The sequence below is a fragment of the Saccostrea cucullata genome, unplaced genomic scaffold (assembly GCF_032062105.1).
Source record: "Saccostrea cucullata isolate Sc308-1 unplaced genomic scaffold, CSIRO_AGI_Scuc_v1 ctg8554, whole genome shotgun sequence".
NCBI classification, from domain to species: domain Eukaryota; kingdom Metazoa; phylum Mollusca; class Bivalvia; order Ostreida; family Ostreidae; genus Saccostrea; species Saccostrea cuccullata.
Window position 1 is genome coordinate 1 of NW_026926461.1, and position 15,187 is coordinate 15,187.

The 15,187-nt window shown below is 33.6% G+C and overlaps 1 protein-coding gene across 2 annotated transcripts; it reads right to left on the reverse strand.

Annotated features, from left to right (window-relative positions):
• Positions 1 to 9,953: 9,953 nt before the first annotated feature.
• On the reverse strand, positions 9,954 to 13,543 carry LOC134271737 (uncharacterized). Of its 2 annotated transcripts, none has more exons than XM_062753952.1 (2): positions 13,458 to 13,543; positions 9,954 to 12,719 (listed from the first exon to the last, which is right to left on the reverse strand). In XM_062753952.1, the coding sequence occupies exon 2, from the start codon at positions 12,704 to 12,706 to the stop codon at positions 11,033 to 11,035; it is 1,674 nt and encodes a 557-aa protein (XP_062609936.1). In that variant the 5' UTR covers positions 12,707 to 12,719; positions 13,458 to 13,543; the 3' UTR covers positions 9,954 to 11,032. The 2 variants fall into 2 exon arrangements, with proteins under 2 accessions (XP_062609936.1, XP_062609937.1); XM_062753953.1 differs by having other exon boundaries at positions 13,465 to 13,525.
• Positions 13,544 to 15,187: the final 1,644 nt, after the last annotated feature.

A 15,187-nucleotide genomic window follows, 5' to 3' on the forward strand; every position in this document is an offset into this window, starting at 1 on the left:
ATGTTGATTGTTATTTACTTATTTTTTTTTCTAAAATGTGTTTCCTATTCGAAGAGGATTAAGGAAAATATTCGTATAGAGTAGTCCTCTGTAGGAAAATACATGAATAATGTAAAAAGACTAATATTAATAACAACTTCTTACAGGAAAGGAACGATCACTCAGACTGCATTATCCTTGTAATAACCAGATAAATTGTCAACGTTATCTCCTTATAGTGAAGTCCTAAAACGAGATGAAAGTAGACCCAAAAGTATAATATGAGGTAAACACCTTCCAGTTGTTATTCATGTTTTTGATCGATCTTACTATGTATTCAATACTCAGTATTGCTTTTTGTGTGTACTGTAGAATCCTTATTTTTCGCGAGTACTTTTTATCGCGAATGAGCTCTTCAACAGCAAATCGTGAGAATAAGAATTGGCGAATGGATGGTTGATCAAGAGTTTTAACATTGATTTCAACACCATAAAAATAAAGGCGAGTAATTTAATTTCGCGTGTGTTGCTTCTCGCAAAATTACGCGATATTTAATTCCACGCGTATATTTAGGAATCTACATTATTCTACAATTGTCTATTTTTATTGTTCACATGTTGGATTTTTCTACTTGATTGTTTTTCATTATTTTTTTCTTATCTGAGCATGTTTTTCTACTTGTACATGTATTCAATTAATAGCCATTGTTTTAAATAATTTTTTTTTAAAATAAAACCTTATTTATTCTGCATAATTTTAATTTGTTTCTATTTAGAAAAATATTCATATTCTTTAATGCTTGAAATTAAACTTTAATCGCAAACCTTTCCTTATCTATTTGAATATGATAATATATATGTACAGAATTTTTACATAGAAAGATCTGACAAGATTTCGTTTACGCATGCTTGTGGAACAGAGACACGTCAGTCACATTTTTGAAGGTATCGAAAATTTCTGATCGTACCAGAGCCCCAAAACCCCACCGCGACGTTGTGCATTACATCAACATCAATAGCAGTAGGTGTCCCGTATTTATTTACTTCTATGTATGCGAGAAACACGCCATTTTTGTTGATGATGTGGATCTTTTTTTTTAGGAAAGTCACAGATAAGAATGTTCCTTAAAATATCCGTTACTACTCCCCAGGGATTTCCAATCGAGTTTCCTGGATTTCCTGTATAGCTAAATCTGTATCTTCCCGATCTGTCCATCACAACTACAACCTTTTTGTTTCCATTACTTGGCACTATTACATCGTCATTCCTGTTTTCTGTTATAAAGTGTGGATTTGGATTGGATACTATATGCTGTTTAGTGTATTGGATATGTTGAAGAATTTCGCCGTTTTCATTGTACATGTACGTCGTGACTCGAGCTTCTGTAGATTCTTTCCTCATCCCAACAAAGATATCGCCATTCAAACGACTTTTGTATACACTTTTTAAATTCCAATCATTAATAGTAATGAGATCTCTTACTTTTCCCTCCCGGTCTGATAAGTGTATATCACGTTAATTTGGTGCAATTTATAGAATTCCTTGTTCTGTGAATGTATGAATGCCGCCTCCATTAGAAGCAGTTTTGATCGTGCTTAATATTTGTCCTTGCATGCCTGTCTGTCTTAAAAATCCGGTCCAATCATTGACCAGGGTGTATTTTTATCTTGGAAAACAATATGCTATATATTACGAACACCTGACACACTATAATGTCCAATTTCTTCGAAAGTCCTTGCTATTTCAAAATTAGGAGGACAAAACTTCGCTTTTTCAACAAGGCGATTCAGATCAGATGTACCGGGTAAAGGTATCTGTGCTTTTTCAACAACATCCCCAAACAATTTCTCAGTCTGCACCTTTGATACAGGACACGGCGTTAATGATGGAGTCGGAGAATAAAACATGTCATCAGGCGACTGTAAGTGCTTTATTCGTAATTGTTCTTTGTATTTAATTATAAACTCAGCCTTTTTGTCTGTTCTCTTTAGAACTTCGAAATCTTCGATGATGGAATTAAGGTCGTTGGTGTATTCTTCATCTCTTTTTCATAAGATTGCAATTCCTTCATTAAACTGTCTTCAAGTTTACTTAACTTTTCTGATTTCTCTGTAAGTGTAAGGTCCACTAGATCTATAATGGAATGGGCTGTAGCTAATAAATTTGATCGAATTTGTGAGAGTGATTTCCTGCAGTTTTCCATTTCTTTGCCAATATTCTTTTGAACATTCTCGCATTGTGGAATTATTTTTTCTTTCAACTCTTGTATTTGTTTGTTAAACATTTCAAGCTTCTCATTGGATATGACTTCGATTTCCACAATGGCGTGACATGAATGGCTTTCTGTTATACATTTTATACATACAGGTATTTCGCCCCGTGGGGTGGGATCCGAGTTAGAATAGGTCTTCAGTACTTCCTTGCTTGTCGTAAAAGGCGACTAAATCCTTCGGATGAGACCGTATAAACCGAGGCCCCGTGTCACAGCAGGTGTGGGACGATAAAGATCCCTCCCTGCTCAAAGGCCGTAAGTGCCAAGCATAGGCCTAAATTTGCAGCCCTTCACCGGCAATGGTGACGTCTCCATATCAGTGAAATATTCTGGAGAGGGACGTAAAACAACGTACACAATCAAACAATCATACAGGTATTTCGCATTCTTGGCAGCATGCGTCATATATTTTGTCGCTGTGCGAAAGTTTGAAAAATCTATTTTTAGCATATACTAGTATGTCACAGTCAAGGTCACAAGGTCATTGTCCTTGATATCAGTTGAAAGTGTTTAATTTGTGGAGTATGCATTCCAAATATGAAGATTCTAACTCGAACGGTTCAAAAGTTATGGCGAAGATTAAAGTTGACAACAGACAGACAGACAGAAAGGACAAAAACAACTAGTGCTAATTGTAACGGGGACCGTTACAGATGTTCCCCAAACGCTCCCCAAAACCCTTTTTGTGCCTAATTCCTGTAAGACATTTTACAAAATATGATCAGTATCGAAGGATTTCATCAAAGAATTATAAAAGGTATAATGATATCAACTATATGTCATTTAACGCATTGTACGCGCACGCACGTGCATGTACATGCAAGATGATCATGGCATGTTGTCTAAACAATTAGCATATCTATATATCGTGAGAATAAATAAAAAAATCTTTACAATATACATTTTAATGTTTTTTAAAGATATTCGCCCTTTTGCGTATTTCGCGCGCGCACTTGCATGAAAGAATGTTCGTGCATTCAATTTTGATAGTACCATTATGTAGAAATCGATGATACCTATTCAAAGTCTTAATTTTATCCCGTTTCGTTGAAAACTAAGAAAGTTATAGACAATTAAAATATCAGCCAATCAGATTGCAGCACACGTGCATGCGCATGCTTTTCATGATAATTCTTATACACCATGCTGTAGATCTTTATAATGTTTAACCATGTTCAAAATTTCAAAGGATTTCGTCGAAAAACAAGAAAGATACTGAAACTTTAGTTTCAGCCAATCAGAGCGAAGCGCACGTGCATGCGCGTGAGATCTTACTAATTTGACCATGTCATCTAGTCTATGCTTCTGATATATCCTTATATTATAACTTTCAAAACATTTCATTAAAAAATTAAATAGTTACGTTTATATCAATTATATTGGACATTTCTAGTGTTGCACGTGCGCGCTCTTGCAAGCACACGTGCATGCACATTCTTTCATGACAATTCTTTTATACCAGGCTTTAGATCTCCCTAATGTATGACTATATTCAAAATTTCAATTGAATTTATCGAAAAACAAGAAAGATATGGAGACTTTTGTTTCAGCCAATCAGAGCGAAGCGCACGTGCATGCGCGTGAGATCTTGCAATTTTGACCATGTCATCTTTTCTATGCTACTAATATATCCTTATACATGTATTATAAGTTTCAAAACATTTTATCTAAAATTTAAAAAGCTACGGCAATATTCATTATATTGGTCATTTCACGCGTTGCACGTGCACGCTCTTGCAAGCACGTGCGCGCAAAATGACCTTCGTTCCGCAAATCTACATAACATGCCTACTGACCCTAAAAAGGTTTCACCTTAGTCAGATGTGTAGTTTACAAGATCATTCGCGGAAAAGATTTTCCCAGGAAGAAGAAAAATAATAATAACTAGAAAGTCTGCTATTGCAAGCAATAGCATATGTCGCCCCGTATTAGACAAGACTTTCATTTTTATCATCACTAAAACAAAAGTTCATAAGCTAAGTTTGAACAACCATTGAGTTATATCAGTCCTTTCCATTGGAAACGGAAGACCTTAATTCGGTACACCCCACTCATTATTTTTAGAATCGGTAGGAGAAGAAAGTAGTGCAGGAAAATTACAAGTTCCTCAATTTGCAGACTTGCATAAAAGAAATCTGGCAGATGTACTGAACTGAGCCTCATACTTGTTAATTGGCAGCATCTTTCCTATCATAAAAGCTTGGGAAATGTAATTTATGAAGAAGATCAGCCGAGTTATTTTGTATATTGTAACGCCAGTGAGAACTCTGAAATTTCCATCTTTCACTTTCATTTTAGAGGTTCTACCGAAAAACGAATCTGACATGCCACCATCAATTCGAGCATTTCTGCATTGCAGAGAGCTGATGTGTGTTATGAGATGATAAATCATGTGTGAACTTTCTCAGTTTAGCGGAATCATGAACATTTTCGGCGAGATGAATGTTTTGTATACAGTGGTGATCAAGGCTTTGCGAACCATCAGGAGCGGATCAAAGAATTTATGAATGAATAAAAACTATGGAAATGACGTACCAATTTTTTAATTTATACTTGCACTATCTAATGAAATGAATAATTTACAAGTGATAGATATACAAGAAAACGCGAAATGATAATAAATGCAGCTGACAATCGTTATTTTTTTTTATATAGATAAAATAAAATATTTATAAATTCAAGAGACAAAACAGAAGGAGAATGAATGATGGCAAAATATCACATGACGGGAACTGAATTTTATGAATGAAGATTTTACAAAGTTACTTGTAAGTTGTATAATATGTTATATCTGTGTATTCTACTTGGCTGTGTGCTTCAAAAAAAAAAGGGGGGGGGGTCGTCTTGAACATAGTAAATAGCCATAACGTTTGAACGGTAAGTACTAGGGCTTTCGTATATCAAATATGTAATCCTTGTGAAAAGAAGTTTTATTGGATACGACGAACTTTGACCCTTTGACCTAGACCTTGGAGAACACATGTGTACAACTGAATCTTTTTTTCTGTTTCGTTTCTATGGCAACTGTGATCGACTCATTACAATTATTTTGAAAGTAGAAATCACTTTGACACATTGCAAGGAATAAACATTGAAAGTTTCAAAACGATTGCCTGAGTAGTTATTGAGAAAATCGAAATTAAAGAATTTGAACTTTCACCTGGTTTCCATGGCAATAATCGATTATATGAAAATTTTAAATACGAGTTGCAGAACTACAGATACTAATCATTAAAATAAGAAAAGTTTCATGACGAACGTTTAAGGGACCAGAGAGAACACTCTCGGACAAAATTTGTCGCTTTTTACAGGTTTCCATAGCAACGGTAGACATATTGGAACTGAATGACCTCACTGCACAACTACAACCAGTGATCGTCCTTTGAGGAAAGTTTCAGGAAGATTGTCCCAGCCATCTCCGAGAAACAGCCTGGATAAAAAAAACATGCGTACAATATCAATATGTCGTCCCCGACTTCGTTCGGGGCGACATAATAATAATAACTAGATGAGATTTCGTTGCGAGCAACGAGTAGGTCTTCCGTTGAATTTCTAGATAAGATGAGATGTGATTTTGACTGAGATTTTTGTTTAAAGAGAATGACATTGAGTTTTCCATAGCTAAAGTTAAAGTTTCTCATTTTTATCACGATATTCTGAACATTTTTTGTTTGATAAGGCTGATGAAAATACTCCCCCTTTTCGAGATATAAAGCATAAAAAATATAGCATTGTGGTCCCTTGCGACCCCTAATTACGTAACATATGATAAAAATATTATCATATATTGTTGCAAATCGTTAAGATGAATACTTTTGCTTCAGTAATGTATAACAAAATATTGATCATTTAAGAGTTATAGATAAAAGGCTTTTGGCCCCTATGAGCCTCTAATTTGAGGGGTCAGCCCCTTTTTCTTGATATCAAATGAAAGGTCTTGTGATTTTGAAGATTTTTGTTCAACACTTATTCAGATATTTCTTTTTTGTTGTGGAGATATGTTAAATGAAAATATTTAGGGGCCACTCTTACAAGTCCTTAATGGGGCCGTTTTACAAAAATTCAAAGTATGCATATTGTTTAGAACATTATTCTGACCATCTTTTGTTCAATATTGCTTATCAAAATATTCCCCCTTTTTTAGATATAAAGCGTCAAAGATGTGACATTTTGGCCCCTTTTGACCCCTTATTACGTAATATATTATTAAAATATCATCATATATTGTTGCAAATCGGTGAGATAAATACTTTTGCTTCAGTAATGTAAAACAAAATATTGATCGTTAGAGTTATAGATAAAAGACTTTTAGCCCCTATGAGCCCCTAATTTGAGGGGTCAGCCCCATTTTCTTGATATCAAATGAAAGGTCTTGTGATTTTGAAGATTTGTTGTTCAACACTTATTCAGAGATTTCTTTCCGTTGTGGAGATATGCTCAATGAAAATATTTAGGGGCCACTCCTACAAGTCCTTAATGGGGCCGTTTTATAAAAATTAAAAGTATGCATATTGTTTAAAACATTATTCTGACCATCTTTTGTTCAATATTGCTTATCAAAATATTCCCCCTTTTTGAGATATAAAGCGTCAAAGGTGTGACATTTTGGCCCCTTTTGATCCCTTATTACGTAATATATTATTAAAATATCATCATATTTTGCTGCAAATCGGTAAGATAAATACTTTTGCTTCAGTAATGTATAACAAAATATTGATCATTAGAGAGTTATAGATAAAAGGCTTTTGGCCCCTATGAGCCCCTAATTTGAGGGGTCAGCCCCATTTTCTTGATATCAAATGAAAGGTCTTGTGATTTTGAAGATTTTTTGTTCAACACTTATTCAGAGATTTCTTTTTGTTGTGGAGATATGCTCAATGAAAATATTTAGGGGCCACTCCTACAAGTCCTTAATGGGGCCGTTTTACAAAAATTCAAAGTATGCATATTGTAAAGAACATTATTCTGGTCATCTTTTGTTCAATACTGCTTATCAAAATATCGACCCTTTTCGAGATATAAAGCGTCAAAGATTTGATATTCCGGCCCTTTGTGACCCCTAATTACGCAAGATATGCTTTAAAGATTATAATATATTGTTCCTAATGGTCTAAAATTAAATAATATCGAAAATTCGAGCAGAAAAAATGATAAAATTTTTTTGGTCATATGGGGGATCGAACCCGGGTCGCCCGCGTGACAATCCAACACGCTAACCATTTAGCCATTGGGATCGCCGCTTCGCATTTTCAAATGCAAATATCTCGAGATTGGCTTTTTCGATTTTCAAACAAATTACAAATGTACATACTTCGCTTCTGCAAAAGGGTCTCTATTCATATCAAAAACAAAAATATTAAAAAAGAAAAGTTGAAAAATTGCGTTTTTTGAATTCGCTTCCGGTATCGACCGGAAGTACTGACGACGCACGGCAAGGCGATTCTGCAACGCTATAAGTCATGAACTATCATCTCCAATTAATCTTCAGTTCATATCTTAAGCAGTTTTTGCTACTAAATCAAGACAAAATTGCATTTTAAAATCAGGAAATTGTCCATATCTCACGACCGGAAGTGACGACGTCAACGAAAAAAATTTCCAATAAGGTTCAGATCAGTACCTATCAGATGTGAAAGTTTCATGAGAATCGGCCCAGTAGTTTACGAGAAATCGCGTGCACAAAATCGGTAAGAAAAATAATAATAATAATAATAGGGAAAAAGAAACCGAAGAATAACAAGAAGGTCTTCCGTTGGAGACGGAAGACCTTAATAAGAAACAGAGTAAAACAATATGTTCCCCAACTTCGTTTGGGGAACATAATATACGCCCAGAATAAATTCGGGCGCATAAAAATATATCGTTACTATACACTTACAAATTTTGATTTGGAATATAAACTTGCAATAGTGTCCGTTGAAATGATAAAATTACGTTGAATAAAATTGATTGATGAATGTGTATTCTACTTGTTATTTTTTCAACATTTCATTAAGGCCTTAAAGTACCATCCATTCGGTCAGAAATATGTCCATTCTAAGTTTTAACGAACGAACTGGAGAACTACGGGTAACTTGACTAACTTATTCAATCACTAACTTATTCAATCATTGTATATGAATTAAAGGTACTTGGACACAGATTCGGAGGTAATTTTTTCTGAATAATATTACGACTTATATATTTTAATAGCATTTCACACAAAAATTAATTAAAAATCTTATTTCATTTCAAAGTTATTAAAACTTTAAATTTTTTGGCGAGTTTGATTGACACATCCTTGCACTTTCACAAATTTTTACTATGGACGCCCTAAAACATTGCTCCTTTCAACTGTTCAATCTTTTTAAAAATCGATTGACCCACTTTACATTAACTTCCGGGTCATTTTGTTGCCATTTAGGGTAGACTGTTTTTATACCCCCCGCTTAAAAAGTAGGAGGGTAAACTGTAATCGGTACATCCGTCCGTCCGTCTGTCTGTTACGGTTTTGGGTACCCATCTTTTATCCGCAACTCCTCTTATACCACTGAGTGAAATTTAATGAAACTTTCACAGAATCTTTATTACATATTGCCATTTTGCACCTCCTATTTTACTTTTTGATCCGACACATATTTTGGGTGTCCCGGCCACAGCAAAACATGGACTTTGTCATTATAACTATATGGGAGGCGGGGGGTATCATTTAGTGAGGTCATCGCTCACAGTACCTCTAGTTTTCCTTGTCTCTATCGTATCGTATGTAAAGTATATCGCGCAAATCAAACAAGCAGGCCAGTTTAAATTCATGGTCATTCGAGGAGCGAAAAAGTGATGAATAAGTTTTGTTTTTTTTAAATTAAATTCGACATCAAATATATTTTAGATGGAAAAAATTATGCATTGAATTTGTTCGACCCGAGGAAAGTGTTTTAAGTGTATAATACGAAAAAGTATAGTTGGCGTTGACGCTTTTGATGGCGATTCGGCAGGAATAGCGGCATATAAAGGTAATGAAAATGTATCATTAAAACACCCCCCCCCCCCCATCCCCCGAGGGTAAATACCGAGTATAGTATTATAACTATATAGTAATTACTATATAGTAATTGGGATGTCCTTCCGCCTGTTATGCTTTTGGATACTCATCTCTCTTCTGCTAATCCTCTCATACCACTCAATAAAATTTGATGAAACTTTCACAGGATCTCCGTTACATATTGCTATTGTGCACCTCCTATTTTACTTTTTGATCTGACACATATTTTGGGTTTTCCAGAGCAAACCATGGACACTGCCAATATATTTATATGGGAGTGGGGATATCATTTAGTGAGCTAGCTCATTGCTCACAGTACCTCTAGTTAATTTATAACATTTTTTCAAATCTAAGCATTGACTGTGTTTTAGGTGAATGTAAAACGGGTAAATGTTACTTTTATTTAACTTTCTATCACTATATCCCCTCTCATTTTCAAGCGTGGGATATAATTTTAAAAAGGATTTTCTATGCTCATTTTTGTTGTCATACATGTATCTATTGCTTCGCTTCCTTAAAAAAAGACAATACAAACTTTAATTTAAAAAAAATCAAGAAAAAAAACATCTGGTTAATATTTATATCACCAGTTTTTAATTGTTTTATTCAAATTTTTACAATGTGACAAAATATTGTACAGTTTATAAAAAATATTATTCTAATTATTTAAAAATCAAGATGTTCCACAAAATATATACCAACCCAGGCATCCTTTTCTGGTTTGTATCATCTATCCTTAAAGATGAAAAAAAAATCTTTCAAAATGAAAAAAAAGGATTATATACAACTTTTGGTCATAAAATGAGGAAACAATTAAATCAGAGTTTATTAATATCATTTCTCATTTTAAATTGTATTTTACAACTTTTTCTAGAATAGGTGGATTAAGGAAAATATACAGTAGCCCCTTGTAGGAAATGCATTATGCACAGTGATACAAACTTCTTACAGAGAAGGAGCAATAACTGATACTTTACTATGACTGTCTTTGTAAAACCCTGGTAAATTGCCAACTTTAGGGTGATTCTTCCCATCCAAATGACACTCTACCCAATAATTTAACTGATGTAATCTCTTTCAAATACGTTTTTCATAATTTGTTTATATCGATCGTATTGTGTATTCCATAATTTGTATTACATGTATGTACCTTTTTATTCTATAGGTGTCTGTTTTTATTTTGTTTTATAATTTTCTGTTAGATAAATTTCCATTATCTTATTTTTTTTCTGTTTTTTTTTTTTTTTATTATTTTTTAACGTCCCTCTCGAGAATATTTCACTCATATGGCGAATCGGCAGTGCACAATCTTTATAAATCGAAGTAAAAGTATTTTTTCTCGATGGACATCTCATATTACTGGGTGTGGAGAAATCTTAAATATAAAGTTTTGAGAGTAACGCACAAAACCATGTTGATTTAAAAAAAAAATAATGAAAAAATCCTGGCAGTTTATTTTCGCTTCGTTATGTAAGGAAACAAAATCACTTTGACATCACACTAGTGCATAAGTATATGGAGATAACGAACAGTATTTTCTCTGCTCCTATTTTGCATCATTTTATGGACTTTTAAGCTTGAACATGGACCTCCAAAACATCAGAGATGGGATCAGATGCCATGCATTTCAATTTTTAGAGAGTCCTTCTCAGTATATGGAATTTTATCTTTAATGATTTGAAAAAAAACCCAACATCAAATCAAACTTAGCTCTAAGTATCAAAACTGCATGAAGACTTTTGGAATGAAAAGACTTAATCTCATTCTTGAAGATATCGAAATTTTCTTATTGTACCAGAACTCGAAAATCCCACCCAAACGTAATGCATGTCATCAACATCCACAGCGCTAAGAAAACCGTACGCATTAGGCACATTTATGTATGCGAGAAACATGCCATCTTCGTTGATAATCTGGATCCTTTTGTTATCACTGTCGCAAATAAGAATGTTCTTTAGAATATCCGTCACTACTCCCCAGGGATTTGCAATCGAGTTTCCTGGATTTCCTGTATAGCTAAATCTGTATCTTCCCGATCTGTCCATCACAACTACAACCTTTTTGTTTCCATTACTTGTCACTATTACATCGCCATTCCTGTTTTCTGTTATAAAGTGTGGATTTGGATTGGATCCTATATGCTGTTTAGTGTATTGGATATGTTGAAGAATTTCACCGTTTTCATTGTACCTCGTGACTCGAGCATCTGTAGATTCTTTCCTCATCCCAACAAAGATATCGCCATTCAAACGACTTTTGTAGACACTTTTTAAATCCCAATCATTAATAGTAATGAGATCTCTTACTTTTCCCTCCCGGCCTGATAAGTGTATATCACGTTTATTTGGTGCAATATATAGAATACCATGTTCTGTGAATGTATGAATGCCGTCTCCATTAGAAGCAGTTTTGATCGTGTGTAATATTTGTCCTTGCATGTCTGTCTGTCTTAGACATTCAGACCCATCATTGACCCAGAATGTATTTTCATCTTGGAAAACAATATGGTGTATTTTATTAACACCAGACACGTCAATGTGACCGATTTCTTCGAAAGTCATCGCTATTTCAAAATAAGGAGGAAAAAATCTCGCTTTTTCAACAAGGCGATGCAGATCAGATGTACCGGGTAAAGGAATTTTTGGCTTTTCAACAACATCCCCAAATAATTTCTCAATCTGCTCCTTGGATACAGAACACGACGTAAATGATGGAGTCGGGGTATAAAACATATCACCGAGCGACTCTAAGTGGTGTATTAGTAATTTTTCTTTATGTTTGATTATAAACTCGGCCTTTTTGCCTGTTCTCCTTAGAACTTCGACATCTTCGATAATAGAATTAAGGTCGTCGGTGTATGTCTTCATCTCTTTTTCATGAGATTGCAATTCCTTCATAAGACTGTCTTCAATTTTACTTAAATTTTCTGTTTTCTCTTTAAGTATCAGGTCCACCAGGTCTTTGATGGATTGAGCGGTAGCTAACAAATCTGATCGAATTTGTGAAAGTGATTTTCTGCAGTTTTCCATTTTTTGGCTTATATTCTTTTGAATATCTTCGCACTGTGGAATTATTTTTTCTTTCAACTCTTGTATTTGTTTGGTAAACATTTCAAGTTTCTCATTGAACATGACTTCGATTTCCACAATGGCGTGACATGAATGGCTTTCCATTATACATTTTATACATACAGGTATTTCGCATTCTTTGCAGCAGGCGTCATATATTTTGTCGCTGTGCGTGCAGCACCTTTCTTGTACTTTTTCTTCTCTTTCTTTATACAGAACGACCTCATGGTTTTCCGTTTTCTTCTTTCGCTGATGGGTTTCTTTGCAGGCCTGACACAAGTCAAATTGACATGTGTTGCAATGGTACTCAGCATTGCTATCGCATGTTGTACATTCCACATAGTGCTGAGCAAACCCCGAAGCCATGTTTAAAAGTTTTCTGAATAAAAGAATAGAATGTACATATGAATAAGTTTGATAAAAAAATAGAAAATAACTTCAGAAAATCTTTTTAGAGCAATATCAGAACCCCAAGCTAACTTAAAAGGTAAAGGTTATTAAATTACATAAAAAGTTTGGCACGAAAGTTAGAATATTGAAACTTTCGGAAGAATGTGCCAGAGTAAGTAATTTTAGTTAAAATGGACGAGGAATCATTTACGTTAATTTAGTTTAACAATTAATTGCATAGTAAATAAATATCATTATTATATACACCTTCATTTTGATTTAGTTTAAACTAGCCATGGTCTCCAATGGATGATGAAGTAAAGTTGAATTAAATTAATTTTGTATTCTACTATTTATTTTTCAACATTTGAAGAGGGTCTTTAATTAACACATCCATTTTAAGTTTTAACGAACCGACAGTTTTTTTTCTTTACTGGAGACCTACATGCACGGGTAACTTTACTTATTCAATTGTATAAGAATTTAAACAACTTTATGCTATTTTATTTTTTGAAAAGTAAATTAATGTTTTAAAGTTACGAGTTGTAAAATTCTGGGCTAGGGTTTATTTGGAAATCGCTTTAAACTGAAAGTAGAATAAACGCTGTTTGGCTAGTTCAACTTTCAAGAATTAAATTGCAGTTTATAAACAAATATCATTAACTGCATCTATATGTAGAAAAAATAAAAGATATTCAATTAAAAGATTAATATTGATTTGTCCTACCTTTTACGCCCTAAAACATGGCTCCTTTAGAGCAATGCAATAATCTATTGACCCACTTCACATTAACTTCCGGGTCATTTGTTTTTCGGGGAGCGGGAAAGAAGGAAAATATAATTCGACATCAAATATATTTCAAATTGAATAAATATGCATTGTACGAACCGAAGAAAGTGTTTTAAATGTTTATAACAAAAAAAGGCAGTACTTAGATTGTTGAATATTTATTTAATTCATTTTTCTTATGAATGTTTTTAAACTATGGTATGTCAAAAGTTACAAAATTAAAATTTTTCCCTTTGTATTTCAATTTTTTTTCATATTACCGGTATATATTTTTTTTCATTCTATAATTCCGCCGAAATATGGCTGAAATATTGCCGATTCGGCGTTAAACAATATAAAATCAATCAATCATTCTATAATTTTCCATTTGCAATGTAAAATGTTCCATTTGAATTGCATAATTTTTATTTGCATCCTATAGTTTTCCATTTATATTGTAAAATTATTCATTTGTATTGTATAATTTTATTTGTATTCTATAAATTTCCATTTGTATTGTAAAAATTTTCCATATGGATTGCCTGATTTTTTATTTGTATTCTATAATCATACACTGTGTTGCAATGTACAATTTTCCATTTGTACTGTATAATTTTTATTTGTTTTGTAAAATTTATTTCGAATTCCCTTTATGTTCAATTTGTATTCTATAACTTTTCATTTGAATTGTATAATTTTCCATCCAAGCTATAAATTATCGAATACAAATAAAAAATTCTGTGCGAAATTGAACTAAAATCTAAATATATAATAGCTTGTATACGTTAAAAAACTATATGTTTTTTGAACTACTTTTGTTAAATCTTTCATTTCATCTTATATCTAAGACAAAAATCAAAAATTAATTGAGGATTTAGTTATCAAAGCATTCTCGTCTCTATTAAACGAAGTCTCAAATGATATCAAATTATAAACCGTTCTCATTCAATCTTACCAAAAGTGAAAGAGATAAACATGCATATGAAATAAAGTTACAGAATCACGTCATCCTACATGTATTCTATACTATAATTTAAAATGTCTGGCCTTGGATTTTTCTCCAGTTGATATGATATGATTGATTGATTAACGTCCCTCTCAAGAATTTTTCACTCATATGGAGACGCCACCACTTGCCGGTTGAGGGCTACAAATTTTATCCTATGCTTTTCACTCAGGGCCTTTGAGCAGTGAGGAATTTTTTCGTGCCAGCACCTACTGCGACACGGGGCCTCGGTTTATACGGTCTCATCCGAAGGACCGGTCTCCACGTCCCACAGTGGGATTAGAACCCGCGACGTAAGGATTGACTCCTTACTTCGCGACTCTAGAGCAGACGCTCTTACCACTGCGCCACGCGGGCGACGATATGATATGAGAGAGTGATTGAAATATTTTTAAAATGTCCATCTTATTACCTGTTGCCACAGGAAGGTGTTCTTTTCTAAGACTCATGACAGTAACACTTATAAGACACATAAGAACAAATGAAAACCCCTTTCCTTCAAAGGTGTCCACAGTTGTTTCTATAATTTACAATAGTCCACCAAAGCCTTTTTTACTTCAAATGTTCTACAGGATCATTAGTATTTCAATTGCTCTCTAAGTCTTTATTGCTTCAAAAATTTTGTAGAATGTTGGTTGTTTCAATAATTCTCTAAACCCTTTTTGCTTCAAAAGTTCCCCAA